This window comes from Leuciscus leuciscus, assembly GCF_965113295.1.
Source record: "Leuciscus leuciscus genome assembly, chromosome: 12".
NCBI lineage: Eukaryota > Metazoa > Chordata > Actinopteri > Cypriniformes > Leuciscidae > Leuciscus > Leuciscus leuciscus.
In genome coordinates, this window is record NC_138736.1 from 10,826,681 (window position 1) to 10,848,967 (window position 22,287).

The following is a 22,287-nucleotide window of genomic DNA, read 5'->3' on the forward strand; positions in this document are numbered from 1 at the left end:
TACTTTTTACAGTTTTTAGGCCTATTCAAAGATAAAATGACAAAAATGTAACGTCTGAATTTGTCATTTAGTTGCCAACTGTCAATTATAAATGCGACTCAGTGACATACAGTACACCGTTAATTAATACAAAATCTTCACAGCCGTAAAAATGATTACATTAACCCATTAAAAAAAATGCAGGACGTATAATCTTTTGACATGTTAAAGTCACCTTGAGAAAGTAAGCATTATGGTGCCATCTGGTGTTCTGTAGAAGTAGTACAGCTGCATTTTTTTTTTTAGTTTTGCTGCAACATTTCAAAGAATGACTGCTGGACAAAGACAGTGTGTGATGTGCTTTATTATGCATCGGACATAAGGAACAAGAAACAAATGCTTATATTAAAGTAGTTCTAGTCTTTCAGGGTGCTAATTATAAATGAACAACAGCATATTCAAATACAACTGCTACCCAAAACGAAAGCCAATTAGCGACATTCAGTGAAAAGCAACATTCATATTCAAAAGACGATGTGAGGAAAGAGGAAACAACACCTGAGCTACAGTATGACATCAGTGAGGCAGAAGGGGGATACATTAAAACATTTTTGGTCGCACTGGAGATTTCCACCCTCCTAAATCTAGTAAGTCGCAACACAAAACACACAAACGTTGTTTTAAACAGATTACTGTTGACTATTTTTCATATTAGTATTTATATATATATATATATATATATATATATATATATATATATGATGATATCACTATCAGATCTAGACTGATAGATCAAAAACTTAAACCTCTGTATTCCTATATATATATATATATATATCTTGCAACAGCATAGCAGCAAGCATAAAACATTTGCTTGTCTCTATATATCAAAGCAAAATGCAAGACATAAAAGTACTCAAATTAAGAGCCCAGAATGATATTAATGCATCTGCTTTGAACGCAACAGCCAGTTAAGTGCCACACGCAGAAGCCCCTGCACCTAACTATAATCATAAATTTGACTAAATATCTACAAACTCAAACGATATAATAAAAAATATACCTTTATTTAACCTATAACATCAATTATAATTAATTTGTAGTTTAAGAATTTGACAGCAGGCATTAGTGTAAGCGGATCCATTAATAATACTAGAATTAGTGCTTGGAAATATGATGTACTGTAGTTGTGCTGGATCTAAAGCTAATCATTTTATATCAACACTTTGTTTGTTGGCTATATTAGACAGTTTAACACAACAGGGAAGAGGTGTCATATAGTCTAGGAGACTATGATGTCTATCCCTCTCATAGTATGTCCTGTCGTCTGAAAAATAAAATACAAAAAACGACAGCAGTGGTCCAATTACAGAGCCATCAGAAACAGACCCTCAAAGGTGAGTTTAAAGGGATAGTAGAAGTAAAAAGGGTTTATAGAAATAGAAAGGATCTGCTGAACACAAAGGAAGATATTTTGAAGAATGTCAGGATGGACCCCATTGACTTCTATAGTATTTTTCTATGGAATCAGTGTTTGGTTACTCATGTTCTTCAAAATATATTTTGTGTCCAACAGAAAGATATGGAACAACTTAAAGGGGGAGTAAATTATTTTAATTTCTGGGCTAACTATCCCTTTAAATCACCTCATCTTTAGCAACAAAAGGCACTGGGGTCTCAGTGGTGCGACTATCCTAGCGCTATGAAAATAAAATCAAACGGCACACAAGTATGCTCATTTTATGACACCAACTAAAGAAAAATATTAATGAAATATTGTAACGTCACTACAGTTTGATCATATTTTGTATTAAAGTAATACACAAACTTAAATCTTTAAGTTTAAAGTACACACTTAGAGACATAACTCATGTTCTGCATTTTTGGCATTTGTTTTAAAATGGAAAAATAACTATACATACAGACAACGAAATCTGGTCAATTTGGTCGGAGATTTTAAGTAGTTGGATGTGTTACAGAAAATGTACACAAATAAGGAAAATCAAATTCAATTATATATTTCAATTTTTTTTATAATGACTTCATGATATGTTCTTCAAAAGGGACCTTTGAAGGACAGCCTGAACGTACATCTCACACTCCGACACATCTGCTCCAGTGTAGGACTACCACGTCCCGTCTGGACATGAACCAGACTCCAGTAGACAAAAAATGGCCACAAAAGCAAAGCTCACTGTAACTATGCTGTGAAGTAGAAGGAGAACAAGAGAGGAGCGTTTGAGGCTGGATCCTCAGTGCGGTTGTTGATCTGGTAGAAACGTTCCCTCTGGCTGTTCGACCACGGGCTCTCCGTCAGGTGTGGAGTCTGAAACCTCTTCGATATCGCCTGTCGATGGGGTCGGGCTCATCTTAGTCTGCGAAGTCAGAAATGAGACTGGGATTTTCCACATTTTCAACTCGCATACACAGTGTGTTGATATTATCCTTCACCTTTAAGGTTTCCACTTTCTCCTCAAATGACTTGAAGGTGGGTGTGTTCCTGCAAGAGATGAGATGATGTAAAACAGACTGAATCTTCACACTTCACAATCAAAATGGAAAAGAAGTATATCAGTATATCAAATGTTTTGCAGCCTTTAATCCACTATGGCTGTGCTCTAAATCCTAAAGAGCTGCATATGTAGGCAACAGTTTTATGTATCTGACACAATCCTGAGGTTTTTCCAAACAGTAGGAGACAAAATGATGCTTTATAAGATTCATTCTGGCCACTATCTGAACTAACAGCACATACTTTCTATAGATAAGGAGTCCATTATGCCAAGCACAGCCCCTGAGATTTTAGGTTAATATTTCAAATATTTAACAACAAATATGCATGTTCACGGTTCTGGTTGTTGGTTAATGGTCACATGACATTCAGGAAAACAGCTTAAATATTTCCTCTTTTTTTTTAGTGAGTGTTTATTTTGATTGTTTTTGTTTTAAAATAATTAATTTACAGTATAGGGCTGCACAATTAATAAATAATATTGCTTTTATATACAGTTTTTTAATACTAATTATAAAACATGGATGGATAAAAATGAAGACTGAAATATGTTTGTAAGAATACAATTGTACTATAAACTGAGTACGTATAAACGTGAGGTGGTGGCGCAGTGGATAAGACACATGCCTTTGGCGTGAGAGACCCGGGTTCGAATCCACTGTGAGACACCAATGTGTCCCTGAGCAAGACACTTAACCCCTAGTTGCTCCAGAGGCGTGCGACCTCTGACATATATAGCAATTGTAAGTCGCTCTGGATAAAAGCGTCAGCTAAATGAATAAAAAAAATGAATAAATGTAAACTAAAAAAGGGATATTTGTAACGCAAAATCATTTTATTTTACACTACAGTTACAATACTAATGTTTTAAATTCTTTACTTTCAAATGTTGAACCTTTGAGCTTATATTTTGGAAAACTGAAGGGAGACCTTTAAATCTGAGTTTAGTTGACAACAGGTTTAGAAATGCGTCTTGTTACAAAGTTGGTTAAATTTATGTCTACAAAAATGTTGGAAATTATGCAAATGTTAAAAAAGCCAAGTGGAAAAAAAGGCTTGTTAACAACATGTAGATATGGAGTTTGAGTGGATTAGCATTTACTGCGTATTGAAAGTGGCATATCAGACTGAATTGCAGTCTTTTGCTATTTCAACTTCATTTCAATTATTGTGCCACTATTAATTTATTTTAATTAAATTTTCATTTTAATGGCAATAGAATAGAATTAGCTAAACAACATGCTAAATGTGAGATTATTACATTGAACTGTGGGTGTTTATGAATCTCAACTTATTGTTTATTTCAACTTAGATTTAAAATGATCTTGTTTAACAGTACCCTGGTAATCCAGAGTTCTCACGAGAGCGAGAGTTGAATTTGCTCAGCGAGTTACTCTGGTGTCGAGTAATGACGCTCATTAAATATGCCCCTCGATCTGAGCTGCACCAATCACATCGGGTTATCTGATATAGGCGGGCCAGAGGCGAGATGACGACAGCGCTGCGACGTCGAAGTTATTAGTAAACATCGCAAGATGGCTATGGATGAACACCATTTGTTTGAAATGGCTTTCGAATCCTTCCTTTGCAAGAAGGGCGTTTTTGCTGTTTTGCCGACCGGATACGGTAAGAATCTAATCTACCAGTTAGCTCCGCTGGTAGCTAAGCGATAACTTGTTGTGATTGGTCGTAGTGTTATCCAATTGCGTGCAGTGAGATTTTCAAATGCATGCTTGGTGCCGCCCCTCGAGCTGGCCGATTTTCATTCGTCGACGCCAGACCATTAATCTTTTAGATTTAGGTCTGGATTTCCAGGCTAGTTTAACAGCTAAATATATGGTGAAAAACTACATTACCCATGATGCTGTACAGAAAAAAAATATATATCACCAATCAGTGTCGAAACAAGCAAAATCCACCAAATGATCTTGTTAGCTTGGCCCACTCCTATGAAGCACCAGAAATGACGTAATCAAGTCGGTTTCTCTACGCTCTCTAAATAATTATATTTGAATATTTATGCATATTTTGCAATAAACTTAAAATATACTGCTTTTATATGAGTAGTTTTACATTTCTTAATTGTTTTTAATTCTGTTTGCAATGCTTCATGGGATTGTAGTTCTTTCTATCGCTAAAGTCATTAAGTACATTTTTTACCAATTTTCAATTACTTTTTTTCTTCAAATCAAAGTTTGTAGTGTTATGATTCACCTTGTAGCTGGTTGGCTTGATTCATGGCTTATAACTCTTTAACAAAGACTTTTTTTATTTAAATCTCTATGGGAGAAATGAATGGGAAAAAAATACTTCCCGAATTAGCGCTGCTTAAAAAGTGTTGCACTCTATTATACAATGAAACATCATTATAAAACAATATCTGACCACAAAATGCCACAACTGACCAATCAGAATCAGGTATTCCCGTGAAATACAGAGGATTATGTGGGTCTGCCAGAACTGTTCCTTACCTCATCACTGGCATGCTAGCCGAGTGCTGTATGGAGCGTATACTATCCGTCAGCAGCAAAGAAGAGCAAATAGGAGTTAGCTAAAGCTGTGAGTATTAGACGCATTACAAGAGGGGAAATAAAGTCATGCACCTACACATGTCTATGAGTTTATAATCAGCATGAAAAAACACCTCAGCCCTTCATGCTGCGTGAAATTGAGTATGAGTATAAGGCTTTAATCCATGAGGGGTTTAAGACTTTATTACCGCTATCATTGACTCGGATTCACACCACAGCTGGGACGCCCAGTTTGGATGAACAGGGTGTGTGAGAGAATTAGCAGGGAATAAACAGGGTTTAAACATGTCTGCATGACTGTCAGAGGGGGTGATTTGTTTAGCAGAGCGACAGCCAGAAGAGCGATAGATTCGTGTGGGATATGAGCACGTACACTATGAAGAATGCTGAGAAACAATGAGAGATGATGCTGCTTTTTAGACAGAAAGCAGGAGAAAAATCAGAAAACAAGTCTTTGCATAAGACTGATGGGATATCATCTTATTGACTTCTATTCATTCATTCTTTGATGACAAGATCAATTTTAAAAGCATAATCCTTTTTTTTTTTTTACAGGAATAGTTCACCTAAAAGTGAAAATTGTCATTATTAACTCCAAACTTGACTGTTTTTAGAGATTTGAGATATTTAGAAAAATGATCTTATGGACGTAGTGAATTTCATTGTATGGACAAAAACAGTTCTTCAAAATGTATCCTTTTGTGTTCAGCGGAAGAAAAACAGTGATATGGAATGATGTAAATGATACATTTATACATTAAAGGGTTAGTTCACCCAAAAAAATGAAAATTCTATCATCATTTAGGCAAGGCAAGGCAAGTTTATTTTATATATTTTCATACACTATTCCAAACCCATTACACTTTTGTTCATCTTCGAAACATAAATGAAGATATTTTTAATAAATCTGAAAGATTTCTGTCCCTCCATTGACAGTCCAAGCAACTACCACTTTGATGCCACAAAAAGTTCATAAATAGATGATGAACAGAGTGGTTTAGTCCAAATTTTCTGAAGAGTCAAGATCACTTTATAAGATGAACAGATTCAATTTAGGCTTTTATTCACATATAAACATTCATTAACGCACACATCAGTTATCATAAACGGAAGCTCAAGCATGCTTGCTTGACGTAAGAGAACCAATGAGGTTCATACTTGTTCATAATGTTACGCAGCACATTGAGCTTCCACAAGAACCAATGAGGTTTGTTTTTTACGCATCGTGCAAGTACGGTTGAGCTTCTGTTTATGTCCGCTGATCCGTTTATATGTGAATAAAAGCCTAAGTTCAATCTGTTCATCATATAAAGCAACCAAGCCTCTTCAGAACATTTGGAATAAACCACTCGATTCATATAGATTCGGTTTACGATCTCTTTATGAACTTTTTGAAGCGACAAAAATGGCCGTTGTGTGGACTGTCAATCTCTCAGATTTAACTTAAAATATGTGTTTCGAAGATGAACCAAAGTCTAACGGGTTTGGAACGACATGAGGGTGAGTAATTGATGACATGTTTTTTATTTTTAGGTGAACTAACCCTTTTAAGTAAAGGTTTGAGAAGAAAAAGTATGCATGCAATGTTGAAACATGCAGGGGAAGAAATGGGAGACTAACACTACCTCCAAGTGCATGCCACACTATAAAACCATTCATCACACTACGGAGAGGTGTAGCAGCCAAAATAACCGGCTTTTGTTTGAAGCCTCTGTAAACAGTCTTACCCAAAAGAATTGGAAAATGACTGTAATCTGTAAATGGCAGAGGTGTCATTAGCGAAAACAGTTAACAATGTTGCCAGCGTTGCAGCAAGAGTGTCGTAAGATGGTGAAATTGAGCATATGTCAATTCCTTTGACTTCAGTGTATGATGTGGGTGTCTATGGTTAATGGTTTTATTCTACCTCAATTTTGGTAATTCCAATGTGTGTGGGTGCAAAAATCAGTCCTTTGCCATTTTGTCCAGTAGTGTTATGCTAAAGGCACATGTATGTATAAGTGGTTATCACAATGGCTACGTTCACACAGACGAAGCAGACTGAATACTGTCTGTAAAATCCGATAATTGAATTCAAGTCTCAATTGTCTCAAATAATGCCTGTAAACACACTGGCAGATAAATAAAGCACGTATTATAATGTTCAATTGAGTCCTTAAAGAGAATGGAAGCTCAGTACATGCATGAGTATTGATAAATGTTTATATTTGAATAAAAGTATAAAGGTTTTGGTTACATGGACTTTCAATATATATTATGTGGGGACCTATCCCTTTAAAGATTTAATTTAGTGAAATTTTTGAAAACTCCACAACTCATCTTCTGGTCAAAAACTTCTGTCATTCTCTGACCACATAACCTCCCAAATTGCACTTGAGACTCCTTCAAGTAGTCACATTCACCTTTACTTTTTCTCATAAAATAACTCTGTGTGAACTTAGAACTCCAAACAGGAGTGATAAACATTATCTGATGCTGTGTGAACGTAACCAAAGTGGTTAAGAACAGACATTATTAGTAGTTATTAGTGAGTATTCATTCATTTGTTACTGGGTCAAAAGGGTACAAGGGATAGTTAAATTAAAGGATGATAACTTGGACTTCAATTTCCCTTCTCACCTTACGTCCTCCAGCTTTCTGGTAATGGCTGAGCCCACGCTGGAGAACGCTGTCGTTGCCTTCTGACCCACTTGGGACAGTGTCTCTGAGGTCTTCTTATACCTGTCCAGCACAAATGGGAGGGCAGATGTATAGAGAAAATGTTAACAACAGCACAACATAACCGTAAAACACCAGATCATGTCATTCTAACAGCTGGAGCGAGCTAGTAAAGTCATAATGTTCACAACTGTACTTCTTTAATGTAATTCAGTCAAATAGTAAGTGTGAATGCACAGCAGAAGCATTGACAGATGGAGCCGCTCCGCAGCAGCAGTACGAGAGGCGGCGGGCGGCACGCAGATGCCTTAGGCGAGTGAGGGCACGTACGCAGTGGAGGTGGTGACTTCCTGCCAGCCTTTGCTCAGGTTCTGTTTAAACTCGTTGAGTGGAGTGATGCCTAGCTTCCGCTTGATCTCCGCCACCTGCTTCTCCTTGGCTGCCAGCACCTGAGAAAGAGTCTGGATCTCATCTTCCACCTGTAGGGAAACAGGGCAGAAGAATTCATCTGACATGGAAAATATGGTCAAAATAAAAACTCAAATCACTGATATAGCTTATCTATTAGAGACTGGTCCAGCTACAAGATGTAACATACAGCATATGTCAAAATAGTGAAGGGAGTGGGCATTGCAAAATGAGTTTAGCCTTGAGAATCAACCACACTTGGTCCTGAGAGAATCTCAGAGATGTTGTTGAGACAGGCTGGAATCTGAAATATAACTAGACTGAATGATGTCGACCTTAGCTAGTTCACTGCAGAGATCTGCTTGCTCTTTCTCAGTTAGGGCTGTGCAGGGTGAACAGGGTACTGCATCCACTGCATCTTCGCCTACTTCTGGGATGAAGTCTGGCCTCTGGGTCCCTACAAAAACAAAGACATGCGCTATGAAATATTTGAAAATAGTTGGCCTAAGAAAAGGCTGCAGGTTTTAACCCCACAAAGGGCTATGGAAAGGTGAGACACTTTATATATCACACTGTAAATACATTAGAAAAAAAAGTTGCAGTTAAAAGAAAGTCACACTGTGAGATAAAATTACAATTACAACAGAAGTCCCAATAACGAGAAATAAAATCACACTGAGATATAGCTCTAATTAAATCACAATTACGAGAAAGTCATACTGTGATATTTAGTTACAATAATGAGAAAAAGTCACTTTACAAGAAATAAAACCACACTATGAGATTTAAAATTACAACTATGAGAAAAGTCACATTTACGGGAAATAAATTTACACACTGAGATATAGTTGTAATTATGTTGCAATTCCGAGAAAGTCATAATGTGATATTTAGTTACAATAATGAGTCACATTACAGGAAATAAAATGACACTGCGATATGTGAATTTACAATTCCGAGAAAAAAGTCGCAATTACAATAGTCACATTGTGAGATATTAAGTTACAAACAATTACAAGAAATAAAGTCACATTATATTGATTAATTGTTTCATTTATATTTTTAATTAATATAAAAAGTTACATTGTGAGTGGCAATCACCTTTGTACTTTTGTATTCTGAATGATGCAGAAATGGGCTTTCTTATGGTAAAACAATTAGAAGTTCCGGAAACCAATTCAACTGATTCTTTGTGCAATGAATTTTAGCATCAAGTAAGTTTTAGTTCACTTCAAGTTGAACTGTCTGAGTGTCCTGAAGTCCTGTTAGCTCAGTGGTGAGTGGTAGGAAGATTCTGGTTCTGATTTAGCCATTGTGTAGAGTCAGACATCAGACCAGGAGGCAAAAGAAAAACATAAAGGAAGATGAGGAGGGCAGAGAGAAGTCATGTGCCAAAGAACTTTAAAACTTTATAAGGTGCTTGTCACATGATGGACACCCACCCAAGGGCTCAGGCATGCCTGGAAGATGTACTTTGATGCCTCCACTGACAGCCCATGCAATGGAAATACAAAATAAATAATAAAACTCCTGGATGACACTATTCAGTGGGCTGATAACTAGGAAGAAAGGTCAAAAATTCAACACTGTCAATCAAACTGACAAAAATATGACAGCCCTGAATGAATAGATCTGTACACTACACTGTATAGTACACTGTAATGTTATCAGCTGATGCTCTTGTTCTCATTTAGTCAAATCAGTGTTTTGGGGCTTTACATAATTATTGGATTAACAAAATTACCTGATAAGACCATTCACTTTGTTAAACACTGATCCCAGAGCTTTAAAATAATAAGTCTTTTCTGTGTTAGTTGGCCAAAAAAAAACAAAAAAACATAAAACATTTAAATGATAATAAAAAAATAAAATCAAAGCTTGCTCATGTCCATTTGATGGACCTAATTTTATGCCTAAAGGTCAAGTCAGAGATTCAGGTCTCAGCTTGCAGCTGGGAGGTTTGAAACGTGTTTTGAGGAAGAAACTGCATTTAAAGTTACATCACATGAGGAAGGTGTGCAACTCATTTGAAAGCAGCTTGTTTGGTATTTCTGGAAAAACTGGTAGGCTGACCTCCCACTTTAACTTACCACAAAGGTAATTAGAAACAGAAGTGAGGAGCTTGTTTCACAACAAATTCCCCCACCCCATTTTATATCTATCTATCTATCTATCTATCTATCTATATATATATATATATATATATATATATATATATGTATGTGTGCGTGTGCGTGTGCGTGTGTGTGTGTGTGTGTGTGTGTGTGTGTGTGTGGTGTGTTTAAAGTCTCTTGACAAGACTTTTGCGACTTGATGCGAGTAGGAAAGTATTCTTAACCATACTTTGAAATAATATAATACAATTATTAACAGAAAGTTATTGAAATGCACTGAACAATGATTATATGAACTGGTTACTTTCTTTCTAATATGAACAGGATGAATTAAATACAGTTCATACAAGTTTTGGCTAAGTGGGAGGGTGAACGTTCCTAAATTAGTAGCAGTAATTTTCAGTTTGAATAAATTAAAGGCTTTTCCCACCTTCTATGTTCACTTTCACAATGTCTATTAAATACGACATTATCTCTCAAAACACAATTCTTTTGAAACTACACCTGCTGACTGTTATAGTACGGTCTGAGTTACGCACTGACACTGGTGTCACGTTCATTCATCATGGGAAAGGAACATTGACAGCGTCATCCAAGTTCAACGGTCGATTTGAGACAGTTGAGTGGTTTACCGGAGGACTCACATGACATCACTTGCACAGTAATTATGACTGTATCCAATGTCTGAACTTCATACTGAACTTGAGCCGGGATGAGCATTGCCTGAAAGCATGGTTCATCTATAGAGTTGTTTACAGCATAAACAGGTTTAATGCAAACAACATTTGTGGCTCATTCGAGCGTAGAACCCGGAAGCGCTGCACTGCGTTTACAACATGAACAGCGTCAGAAACTGACATGGAAGAGAAGTCATTTTTGAATAAAGTCACACAAAAAATATATATTCTCGTCGCTTCATAACCACTGAACCACTGTAGTAAGTAACATGGACTTTTTTAACAATGTCTTTACTACCTTTCTGGGTCTTGAAAGTGGTAATTGCGTTTCTGTCTATGGGGGATCAGAAAGCTTCAAAAATATCTTAAAGGGATACTCCAATTTAAAATGAAAATTCTGTCATCATATACTCACCCTCATGTTGTTTCAAACCTGTATGAATTTCTTTCTTCTGCTGAACAGAAAGGAAGATATTTAGAAGAATATCAGTAACCAGACAGTTTCTGGTCTCATTGACTTCCATAGTATATTTTTTTCATTATAGATGAACAAAGGTCTTACAGGTTTGGAATGACATGAGGGTGAGTAATTAATGACAGAATTTTCATTTTTGGGTGAAGTATCCCTTTAAGCACCAGAAAAACTGACTATTATGTGTAAGCAAGTTCACCAAACTCTTCCTGGATGTGTGTAGCACCTACAGCTCTGCATATCCTCCTACAGGACCCCAATGATTAAAAGGAGGATCTGGTTTTATTTTGAACAAGTTCCCTGGTTTATTCAGTCTGATATTTCCTTATCTGAAGGGGATGTAAATAGTAGGGCTGGGAGAAAGAAAAAAAAGAAAAAAAGAAAAGAAAAATAATTCGCTTCACCTAGCTATCGCGATTTTTTTTAAAGGGTAACTAAACCCCTGGTCAGAGCCTGACTCCACCCACTGGCAATATTTGAAAAATGCTGGAAAAGTAGGCAGAGCCCAGTGGAGAGGGGGCGTGCATCTGTGACATATCTCTCTGCAGGCAAGGGCGTGGTTAGCTGGTACCCTCTGACGTCAGAGGGTACCACAACTTCCAATAGGAAAATTCAACTGCAGTAGCCACTGTTCAACCTGAAGAGGGCAGCACTCAGACGTTTTTACACCATATTTTGTAAAATTAAAACACTTTAAACACAAATGTCAAAAAAACTACTTGAATCAATGAACAGCACTAATAAAGCCCCATTCTTACAGATCATTAACTAAAAAAAGTTGGTTTAGGGTTTAGTTACCCTTTAAACGATTCTAAAATAGATTTTTTTATTCCAGAATCGATATTAATTCAAATTCAATTGCTTTATTTTTATCCTTGCTTGTAGATGAGGTTGACAGAAGTTAGCCACTTTCATTCCAACAGAGGATGAAATGTGTCGTTATCTATGTGTTGAGTGTCGTAATGTTCCAAGTAGACGCGTCTCGCGAGACTGAAAGCACTGAAAAGCCCTTGCGCTACTCATATGCTAAGAGAGAGATAAAACAATAGAGCAGCACGATTCATCTTTAAAAGACTGTGATCTCGATTCCAACACCCACGCGATCTTTCAATTCGTCTGTCTATTAAACTTTGACAAAATCATATCACAACATTCAAAGCTGTGATGGCGCTGCCGCTGACCCGGAGAGAGTTGTCATGAAACCACTTCACAAACAGTCTTTTCAACTTCTTAGTATCATTATTTCTGTGATGCAATAGTTAAAATTATCATAGAAGTACTTGGATAAAAGTTTAAAGTTCAAATATGAACACTGATGTCTACAATAGCGCTAGAAACTTGGTGCTTAAAATAACGCATTTATCGATTACATTGTTTAGCCACTAAGTGGCGATAAGTGACTGTTAAAACGTATTCGTTATTGAATCATTTATTCAAGAGAATGTAGTATTGTATGATGCTTCTGAAATAAAAGTCAGAAAGATGTGAGGATTTGTTTTCGTAAATATGACTCATCTTATACATCATGTACAGTCTGTATAAGTGTATGATTTAACTTTTCCCGATGGTCTAGTTACATTTTTTTTTAAATCATCGCAATACATATCGTATCGGCACCCAAGTATCGTGATAGTATCGGATTGGGAGATAGGTGTATCGTCCCAGACCTAGTAAATAGCATATCAAAATTCAAATTTCAAACATGCACACAAGTTTTTAATTTTTTTATTCTAACAACAGCCAAAGAGATATAAAATGGCATGAAAAACTAAATATGACTAAAATGTGTTTTAGACACATTACAACAAATTACAACCACAAATTGGATCTCAGGGAAGAAACAATAAATAATAATAAATAATAGAGTGAATGTCTAGTAGAGATGGCACTACCCCGGCGTTTGGGAGTTATTCTGCAACCTGACGGCCCACATGAACAGCATCTGCTCCTGATGGCTGAGCTTCTCCAAAACATCAGCAATTGACAGGAAGAGGGCTCTTACGTACTTTTAATAACATTCTTTGTCTCTCTCTCCGTAACACTGCTTGTCTCTCACTGTTACACTGACAAACACCAGTCCACACCTAAACACACACACACACACATCCACTCAGCACCTGAACAAACACAGTTACCTCTGAGCGATGGTACGGGTGAGCCAGGGGGAGTGAAACTCTCTTTGGGTGACAGGTAGAAGTAGCTAGTGTTCACTCCCTGCTCAAAGTTGAACGGAGACGTGTACTCCTCGACAGGTTCCTCCATGCTGCCCATGAACAGGAAGCTCCCTGGACACTAAGTGATTGCATGTGACTGAGCGTGTTAGGATCACTGTGCCGATTGTCCTATTTGCAAGCTACGGTTGCGAGTATAAGTGTGTATTGCGGATCCTGCAGCGCTAGCAGGGAAGCCGCAGGCTCACATGATGTCCAGCACAAGACGACGATGGCAGCGCGTTAATAAGTTACCTCTCCAGAGTGATCTATTTCCGTCACGAGCCGACACTCCCAGCTGTAATCTTAACTGTCCTTATAGGGATTGTAGACAATCCTGTAAAAATGCCAGATTCTCAAGGTCTGAAAAAAGCAATCGCCATCGTCTTCAGCTTTCTAATGCTCAGCCCCCTCCATTTATCCACATCCACGGGAAATGAAGATCCATTTGTCCCCTGGTCACATGACACTGGGGCAAGCCCACGAAAGAAAACTGTAATCTGTGGTGGCCCAGATTACAGCCCTAATCCATCACAAAGGGCCTCCGCACCGCTTCAGATACACACCAGCTGCACAAACCATTACACGCTGAAATGGATTCAGCCAAGCGCAGTTGATTCAACCTTTATGGTTTGATCCATAAAAGCCAACACACACTCGTGAGTCTTCGGCACCATTATACTGCAAACATATTCCATCCATGCTGCATTATATTGAGGAATGCAGATTTTATAGGTTTTATGAAACTGTGGAAGATCATTATTAATATTATCAAAACATAACCGCAATGGGATGCATGTATGTGTGTGTGTGTGTGTGTGCGTGTTTATATAATGTCAGAGTGAAAAGTCTTCTCGAACAAGAAAAGAATGAAGATTAGAACTTGGTTTTGTCCATTGGGAATTGAAAGGATCATTGGATCGTTGTCGTTTACTAACTGCTGTGATCTCATGCGAGCGACAGATTGTTGGAGAGGATAGATTACTGTCCCGCACTTGCACTGGTGCACACAACATCAGAGATGTCATTGCGAGGGGAAAAGGAAATAAATGTTTTTTTAATTAAAGATGACAAGGTCACATGAATTAAAGAAAATATATAATAGACATTAATTTAAATGTAAATTAAATTAAAAATAATCACTGAAAAATTCCATTAAAAAAAGAATTGTCCATTTTAATTCCATGGCGACATTAAAAATAAAATAAATGCTTACTTTAAATATTTTACAATAATAAATACTTTTACTAATATATATATATATATATATATATATATATATATACAGTATATATATATATATATATATATATATATATATATACACAATTGATGCAAAAATGTTTATTGTTGTTGTAAATATTGTAATATTTATTTATTTATCAGCACATGCCAACAAAGAGTGTAAACACTTTCTACATGGCCCTGTTTGTTTAAACAGCTTGATATAGCAACACCTGCTCAACCAATAATCCCACTCTGGGACAGGAGGACTAAATCTAATGTTGATTTTGCTACTTAAGTTGAACTCAGATATGGTTAAATGAACTCACAAAATCACAATACAAAATAGTAAAATAAAAAGAATGCTCAAATCACAGTATTCCTAATATTCCCAACAAAATCATTGGAATTCCATTTGGTGCCACTGCCATTACTGGTGCGGAAACACCTGACACGTTGCCAGTCCAGTTTTCATTTCCCCTCGTTTTAAAATACGCTATGTATGACACACCCTCTATACAGCACTGTCCCTGGAGCTGGAATTACATAGATGCCAGACTGCAGTTGCTTTCTTACGTGAAACAGGTCTGCTCTCCCCAGAGATAAACAAGAGCAGTCAAATACACAAAGGATCAGGTTCTAAGAGTCACGGCGACTCTATTCAGCTGTGTTCATATACAAGAGCCAAGCAGTGACAAACACACATGTGCACATGTCAGTTAACACACTAACTACATTCACCTCGCACGTCTAGGACGGCAGAACCTTGACGCCTCCGCACTGCTGTCTGTAGGTTAGTACCCGGATATTTGCCTTTCACAAAAGTCCTTGTTGGCTTCCATCCAGACTAAATTGCACAACAAAAAAGCCTGCAGATGTTCAAATAGAGACTTGAATGCAATCTGCAACCATAGAAAAAAATAAATTTATGTTCCTTTGCATGCCAAATCATTTTCACAGTCACACGAACCTAATACAATACATTTTCATTAACACTTCAGCACATGTTGGCAAGTTCAGACAAAGCATTTTTTCATGTGCTTTACAGGGTCCATTGTGGGAGAGTTTCAGATCACGTGACAAGCCCCAACCTTCATGTTAGGAGGACCTGTCTATGACAATGTAAAACAAACAGCGGAAATAGAACAGAGATATTCAATGAAAGAAGGTGCTTGGCTTCCCATTTTAAAAAACGGACGAGAAGTATCGTTTAAAAAGAGGAAGTAAGCAATAATCACACATTTGCTTTGACTAAACTCTTTGTTAAACCACATAAATTTAACTAGATGCATGCCAACTTCTGCCTCTGGCCCAGTAACATATCCATGACCCCACATGGAGTGGCTGTGATCTTTACAATGCCAATAATAGGATGGACATGGAATCCCATGACTTCATATAGAGCTGGAAAAGCCTTTCAATGGGCTCGTGCCACTTCAACATCAGGAACCCTTCTGAACTGGCTCTCGTATGACTCGCATTTAAGCTCAGAGAGCACAAGAACATGAACACCCCAGTAAAGAAACAAAGAGGACATTTGAAGCACCTAATAAACCACAGCTTCTAATCAATTACTGGGTTATTCCAAGCACATTGCATCTCGTGATTGGGACAAACGAGAATCATGGGACAGACAGAGTGCGACTCTAGCAGCCTGGACAGACATTGGGGAATAAGAGGCGGCAAATGGAAAAGGTTTAGCAGCCTATATGGTGGTAGAAAAGGGCAACTTTATTTCTTCAAAGGGTGTAAGAATTGTCAAAAGCATGACTAATGGGAAAATGGAGGACATTACTGACATGGTATGCGAGAGGCATTATTTTCTATCAGCGAAAACACAATCTTAAGGTTGGCTGTTCAAAATTGTCTGTGTTCACATGACTGAAAGAGGATCAGTTCAGAGGGTTGGAGGGTCACAGCGAGGCCTTAACTTTCTCCCCTCAGTGCAATGTTAGTCCACACCTTTATTAGGCCAAAACTCTCAGTCATGTGAAAAATACAATAAATAAGACAAATGACACATTTAAAATAAGGACAAAACTGTTATTCCCTTTAATGTCCAAAAAAAAAAAAAAAGATCTTGCTGATTTAATTATCTAAACCATCTTTTGGAAACGGTGAGAAAGCGGTTCTATTTCTACAATCAAACTATAAGTGAAAAATGATTAAAGGGAAAAGTGAGCCATTCACACAGACGCTTCAGGAAGATATTGCATACTCGGATAACAGTCTATCAGTGAAATAAATGTGTGTTATTTCAGTAAAGAATTGTGTGATAAGTGAGTTTTTTTGTAATATTACAACCACAAAACAACACTTTTACAATTAATGTATATGATATTAATATATTACATTGGTTTGGCAGTCTTAAAGAGTAAGAGCCAATATTCAGGCCCACAGACACTCAGAAAAACATAAGCCACTGTTCTGTGGGTTTTTGCGCTGTGCACAGTGTGCACGCACACACACACACACACACACGCACACGCACACGCACACGCACACGCACACGCACACGCACACGCACACGCACACGCACACGCACACACACACCATCTTTATTATGTCATGATTTCCAAAATACTGACTTTCTTATGTGAAACACAAAAGAATGATGTTCTTACTGTTGTTCTCCATACAGAGAAAGAGGCTAGTGGCTGTTAAGCTCCAAAAAAATACAATTTAGGCCAACTATCATTAACTTACAATAAACATATTTAATAACAGCTTTGTGTGAGGAACAGATCAAAACCTTAAATCTTTATTTTTGGTTGTTTTCTAAATGTGGTCTATTTTTTATATGGTGGTCTGTTTCTCCAACAAAGCTATCATATGAAGGCTCCAAAAGACTTGGAATACAGTGCACAAGTCATATGGACACATCTAAAGGCCCGTTCACACCAAGGACAATAACTATAAAGATAACGGTAAAGATATAGTTCTAAAAATCGTTCTCAATATTAAAGAATAGCAGAGTTCACACCACAGCTATAACAATAGCGGCACAGAGATACAATATTGTTGGAATAACTTTCAAAACGAATCCATCCAGCTGATGAATGATAAAAACATTGACAGCCAATCAGAATCCATCCTGCTGTAATGAGCTCAAGCATTCAAAGTGACAGACAAGTACTTTAAGGGGCTTTTTCATTTTTAGAGCTCAACAATCAATAGCATTAGTCCCCATTTTAGAAAAGATCATCCAGAACATTCTGTAATATTAAGTTGTGTGTGTGTTTGACAGCAGAAAACTTTAAATAATACAGTTAAAATAATTTAAATAATTTAAAATAGTTTAAATAATACAACTTTAAATAATGTATTCCAGCCTTTAATGATGACAGAATTTTAAGGTGGACTATTTGAACATGAACTAGTCCTTTAAAATCACAGTATTATTCCTATTTCCTATGATGGCAAAGCTGAATTTTCAGCATCATTACTCCAATCTTCAGTCACATGATCTTTCAGAAATCATTCTAATATACTGATTTGGAGCTCAAGAAACATTTCTTATTAGCAATGTTGAAAACACTTTTTTTTTTTTGTGGAAACTGATTTTTTTGTTGGTTTTTTTTTTGTTGATTCTTTGATGAATAGAAGGTCCAAAGAGCAGCATTTTTTTTTTTAAATTACATTGTTTAGAAAAAAAAATCTATGTAAAAGTCTCTATTTTTACTTTTGATCAATTTTGGGGGGAAAACATAATCTTCCTTTGAACAGTAGTGTAATGCATCTGTACACGCACAGACTAAGAGAAAAGAATGACAAATATGTTTCTATAAGCCTTAGAGAACAAGGAGAGTATTTGGAGCAATATCTGAAATATCTTCTTTAAAATTAAAAAAAAATAAGAAAAAAAAGCTTCCAGTCTGTGTTACTTCAACTTCGCATGAAAACACGGAAATGACCCGACTCAAGCCATCACGAATTTAACATTCCGCTTTGAGTTCTGATGTTTTCAGCGAACTGACATCAAAAAGATGAAGAAGTAACAGCGTAACTGTTATAACATGCAGACTGGACGGAGTTAAAAACTGCAGCACACCAACAAACTCCAGGAGTGGAAATTTCCACCAATGAGATCAAAAGAATTCTCTGCTAGCTTTTGGCGATCAAGTAAACTTTCAACCTTGAGTTGCTGAATAGTCAACCCAACGGATTCAGGCAAAATCTGCAATTCATAACAGAACAAATGCAACAACACTGGCTATAGAAGATTTGATTGCAGCTTCCTCGTTCCTCCCCGTAGTTCTGTTAGTCTTTCATCTTTTTTATTTTCCTATGTTGCCATGACAGCAAAAGGAGAACAGCGTGCAGATCTACTAACTAGCACCTGGTGACTGCAGAGGCAAACTATGAATTAAAAACATATTCTGATTTTGACAGCGTTAGATCAGAAGTCCTAATCCACAGGATTACCCATAGTTTAGGTGAAAGGTCTTCCATTGATGACTCACTCACTGATGCAACAATGCTAAATCACTCTGCAAATCATAGACACATTTACTAACTTGAGTTCTTGGCACTTGATAGGATTCATAAGATGACATGGGTCATAAGTTCAGTATACCTACGGTAAACAAACAATCATCTCAGGCTTTGTCAAGCACTTTGCTTGTCACATTGCACAACGGCCCAACTGCAAAAAAAGACATGGGTCCGCGGAAAAAAGGAATGAGCAGATGGCTGCCCTGCGTGAGAGAGATGAGATGAGGGGAGCAGAAGATTCAGACAGGAAGGCTCTGGCTCCCGGGGAGGCTGCTCACCGACACACTGCAGCCCAGGAGGGATGAGAGAGAACAGGCCGAGCGGGGCGGAGACCAGGAAGAAGACAAGACGGACAGGAGGTCAGAAAGGACTATGAAAACAAAGCACGATGTGACCTTTAGTGACGTCCATTTTTGCCAAAACGTTAGGCCTTTATTATATTGTTAAATATTATATTGTTGAATCTGTTTTTTGCCTAAATTAATAGACATGTGGTCATCCTCATATGAACAAGATTTGAGAAACATTTGGGTTTGTATTATAGCATTATATGGCCTGAGAAGCTCGGAAAGGCTCAAGCATCTCCACGCCCCTACAGAGGAAAAGCTGTACAGAGATTAGATAGCTATATTATATTATATTATATTATATTATATATAATTATATATTTTCAGTAAGGCAGCAAACATTTTGCATTTATAATAAGTATCAATGCTGATCAAAAACAGGATCATAAATAGTAAAATTGGAAAAATAGTCTTTCTCCAAAATTGTATGTCCTTGCATATATAGACTATATTTGTTTTACATTTTCCCAGTAAAATATTACATCAAAACAGGAGACATTCCGACATCTAGTCTAGGACTACACTAAATTCCAAAGACTAGACTAAACAAGTCTAAATCAATAGAATGTAGGCCAATGCATTTCCTGCCAGATGATAACCTCAACATCAGGCATCTGAACACAATTTGAGAACACTTTGAGTTGGAAAAATAGCACACGGCAGAAAAACTATGTCATCTTAGCCGACTATTTACGCAATAACGCAGTGGCCAAACAGGAACCCAAGTCAGCCAGACCCTATCAGAAGGAACACATTGCCAAAAAATGTACTTTGTAATGATCAGGTATGTGATGCACACACACACACACACACACACACACACACAGTATGATCCTGCTGATAATATGACCTTAACCATCATAACATAAATTCTCATTTTTAGGTCCATAATCTGCATATGAATGACATCATATAAAGGGAATAAGAAACATGAGATGATAAAGAAGAGGAAGAAAGCTATCAAAATAGTGATACCATAAACTGTGTTCTATGCTTTATTTTATACTTCCCTGGTCATTCTGTTATAACTTAAAATAGAAAGATGGTTTATCTGCAAGACATTCAAAGACTAACTCAATTAACGGAATTGGCACGATAGAAGATTGGAAATAGGCTAATACAGAGATGAAAAGAGAAGGTTCATCAGTAGCAGCATATTTACAGCAGGTGTTTAAAGCTAACATATGTTTCAATGATGCTGCAAGCAAGTTAAGCCCACGCAAGTTAAATAAATAGTCACACACATCCTTATTACAAAAATAAATCCAGTTTTGCAGTTGGATAGTGGGAGACTATGGTTCTGGTAGTTCCATAATAAGTTTTAACAGTATTTATAAACACAGGTAGGCTAATTATTAGAAACGAACAATTGAAAATGTGCACAAATGCTATAACCCGACTAAAATCCCGGTAAATATATATCATGACTGACTGTCACATAACCAATATTCATAATAATTAAACAACCACTGTGACTATTCCATTACCAGCTGTTGTCTGAGCTAACAAACAAGCTAGCTAACTTCTGAAAGTTGAGTTTTGTTGCATTTCTGATCTGTGGCGACATGTCATGTCACGTTGTCAAAAGAATTCATCTACCTTGATCGGCTTCCTCCATCCTGTCTTTGCGGATTCTTTATGTTGTGAATTGTTCTGATCCTTGCGGTCCCGCTTTCCCACTTCAATCTTGCAAATTTGAGCTCAAAGCTGCCACTGCATTCTAGGCTGCTGATGCGCGAGGTGGGGTGGGGTCGAGTGACGTCATGACGCACAGCACGTAGAGATGTAAACAGACAGAGACGGGCACGAGGTCCCACCTGGCGCGCCCACTGACGACTTAAGATACGATCATTTATTCTAAATTATTAGTTATTATGTTAATAACATGAACTAAAAAAAAAAAAACCTAGATATGACCTATATGTGAAATAACCATTTTATATATCATATTTATGGCAATTCACTATAAAATATTGGCTAATTTAGAAATTAGTTTTCCTCCATGCAGGTTAAAACAAATATTGGTATGTTGACATAAATAATAAATAATGTGATCTACGTATAATTACAAAAATAACTAACATGTATTACAAATAATTTTAAATAAACAAATTTGCATAATAAAAAACAACTAGAGGCATGTCAATTGCTATTGCATTTTTTTATTTATTGTTTAAATGTAGTCTTTTCTCTTTATGAAAAAGAGAAGAAAAGAACAGTTTAAATTAACGAGGAAACCATTCGTTTTTTTTTTTTTTTTCACTAGGCATTAACTAATGTTAATTTGATATCTTTTAGTTAGTGAATAACACGCATTTTACCTTTCTAATTTCGACATGATAGCGATAGTTATCAGCAGAGGAGATAAGTCCTCCATGTTCACAGGGTGGGCTCAAAGTCACCCTTTTTCCCTAAAAAAATACTTTCCCAATGAAACTATTTTGCCTTTAATCCAGAGGAAACAGTGCGAGGCGGTTATTGCTGGTTTATAAATCGTCAATCATGTTGGTACTGTAGGAAATTACGCCACCCACTGGGTGACAGGATTTAATAGCCTAATCCTATACAGTATATATTTTACTATATGTTTGTTTGTTTGTTTTTGGATGTTTTTTTTAACCCCCACATCATAATTCCTATATAAAATACGACTAAAACTAA

The 22,287-nt window shown here is 36.8% G+C and overlaps 1 protein-coding gene across 5 annotated transcripts; it reads right to left on the reverse strand.

Annotated features, from left to right (window-relative positions):
- Nucleotides 1-327: 327 nt before the first annotated feature.
- Nucleotides 328-21,384, reverse strand: tpd52 (tumor protein D52). Of its 5 annotated transcripts, none has more exons than XM_082185206.1 (8): nt 21,226-21,384; nt 8,424-8,545; nt 8,011-8,159; nt 7,642-7,743; nt 6,750-6,776; nt 4,963-5,004; nt 2,431-2,479; nt 328-2,354 (listed from the first exon to the last, which is right to left on the reverse strand). In XM_082185206.1, exons 1-8 carry the CDS (start codon nt 21,242-21,244, stop codon nt 2,232-2,234), a joined length of 633 nt encoding a protein of 210 aa, XP_082041332.1. In that variant the 5' UTR covers nt 21,245-21,384; the 3' UTR covers nt 328-2,231. The 5 variants fall into 5 exon arrangements, with proteins under 5 accessions (XP_082041332.1, XP_082041328.1, XP_082041329.1 ...); XM_082185202.1 differs by lacking the exon at nt 21,226-21,384 and adding an exon at nt 13,487-14,257; XM_082185203.1 differs by lacking the exons at nt 6,750-6,776; nt 21,226-21,384 and adding an exon at nt 13,487-14,241.
- Between the last annotated feature and the right edge of the window lie 903 nt (nt 21,385-22,287).

Excerpts from the sequence above, each read along its gene's own strand:
- tpd52 (XM_082185202.1), bottom strand. The coding sequence starts at position 13,622 with ATGGGCAGCATGGAGGAACCTGTCGAGGAGTACACGTCTCCGTTCAAC. Across the intron at positions 8,546-13,486 it reads ACCCGTACCATCGCTCAGAG|GGACCCAGAGGCCAGACTTC; the intron begins GTAACTGTGTTT and ends TTGTTTTTGTAG. Across the intron at positions 6,777-7,641 it reads AGAAAGCTGGAGGACGTAAG|ATTACAGTCATTTTCCAATT; the intron begins GTGAGAAGGGAA and ends TGCCATTTACAG.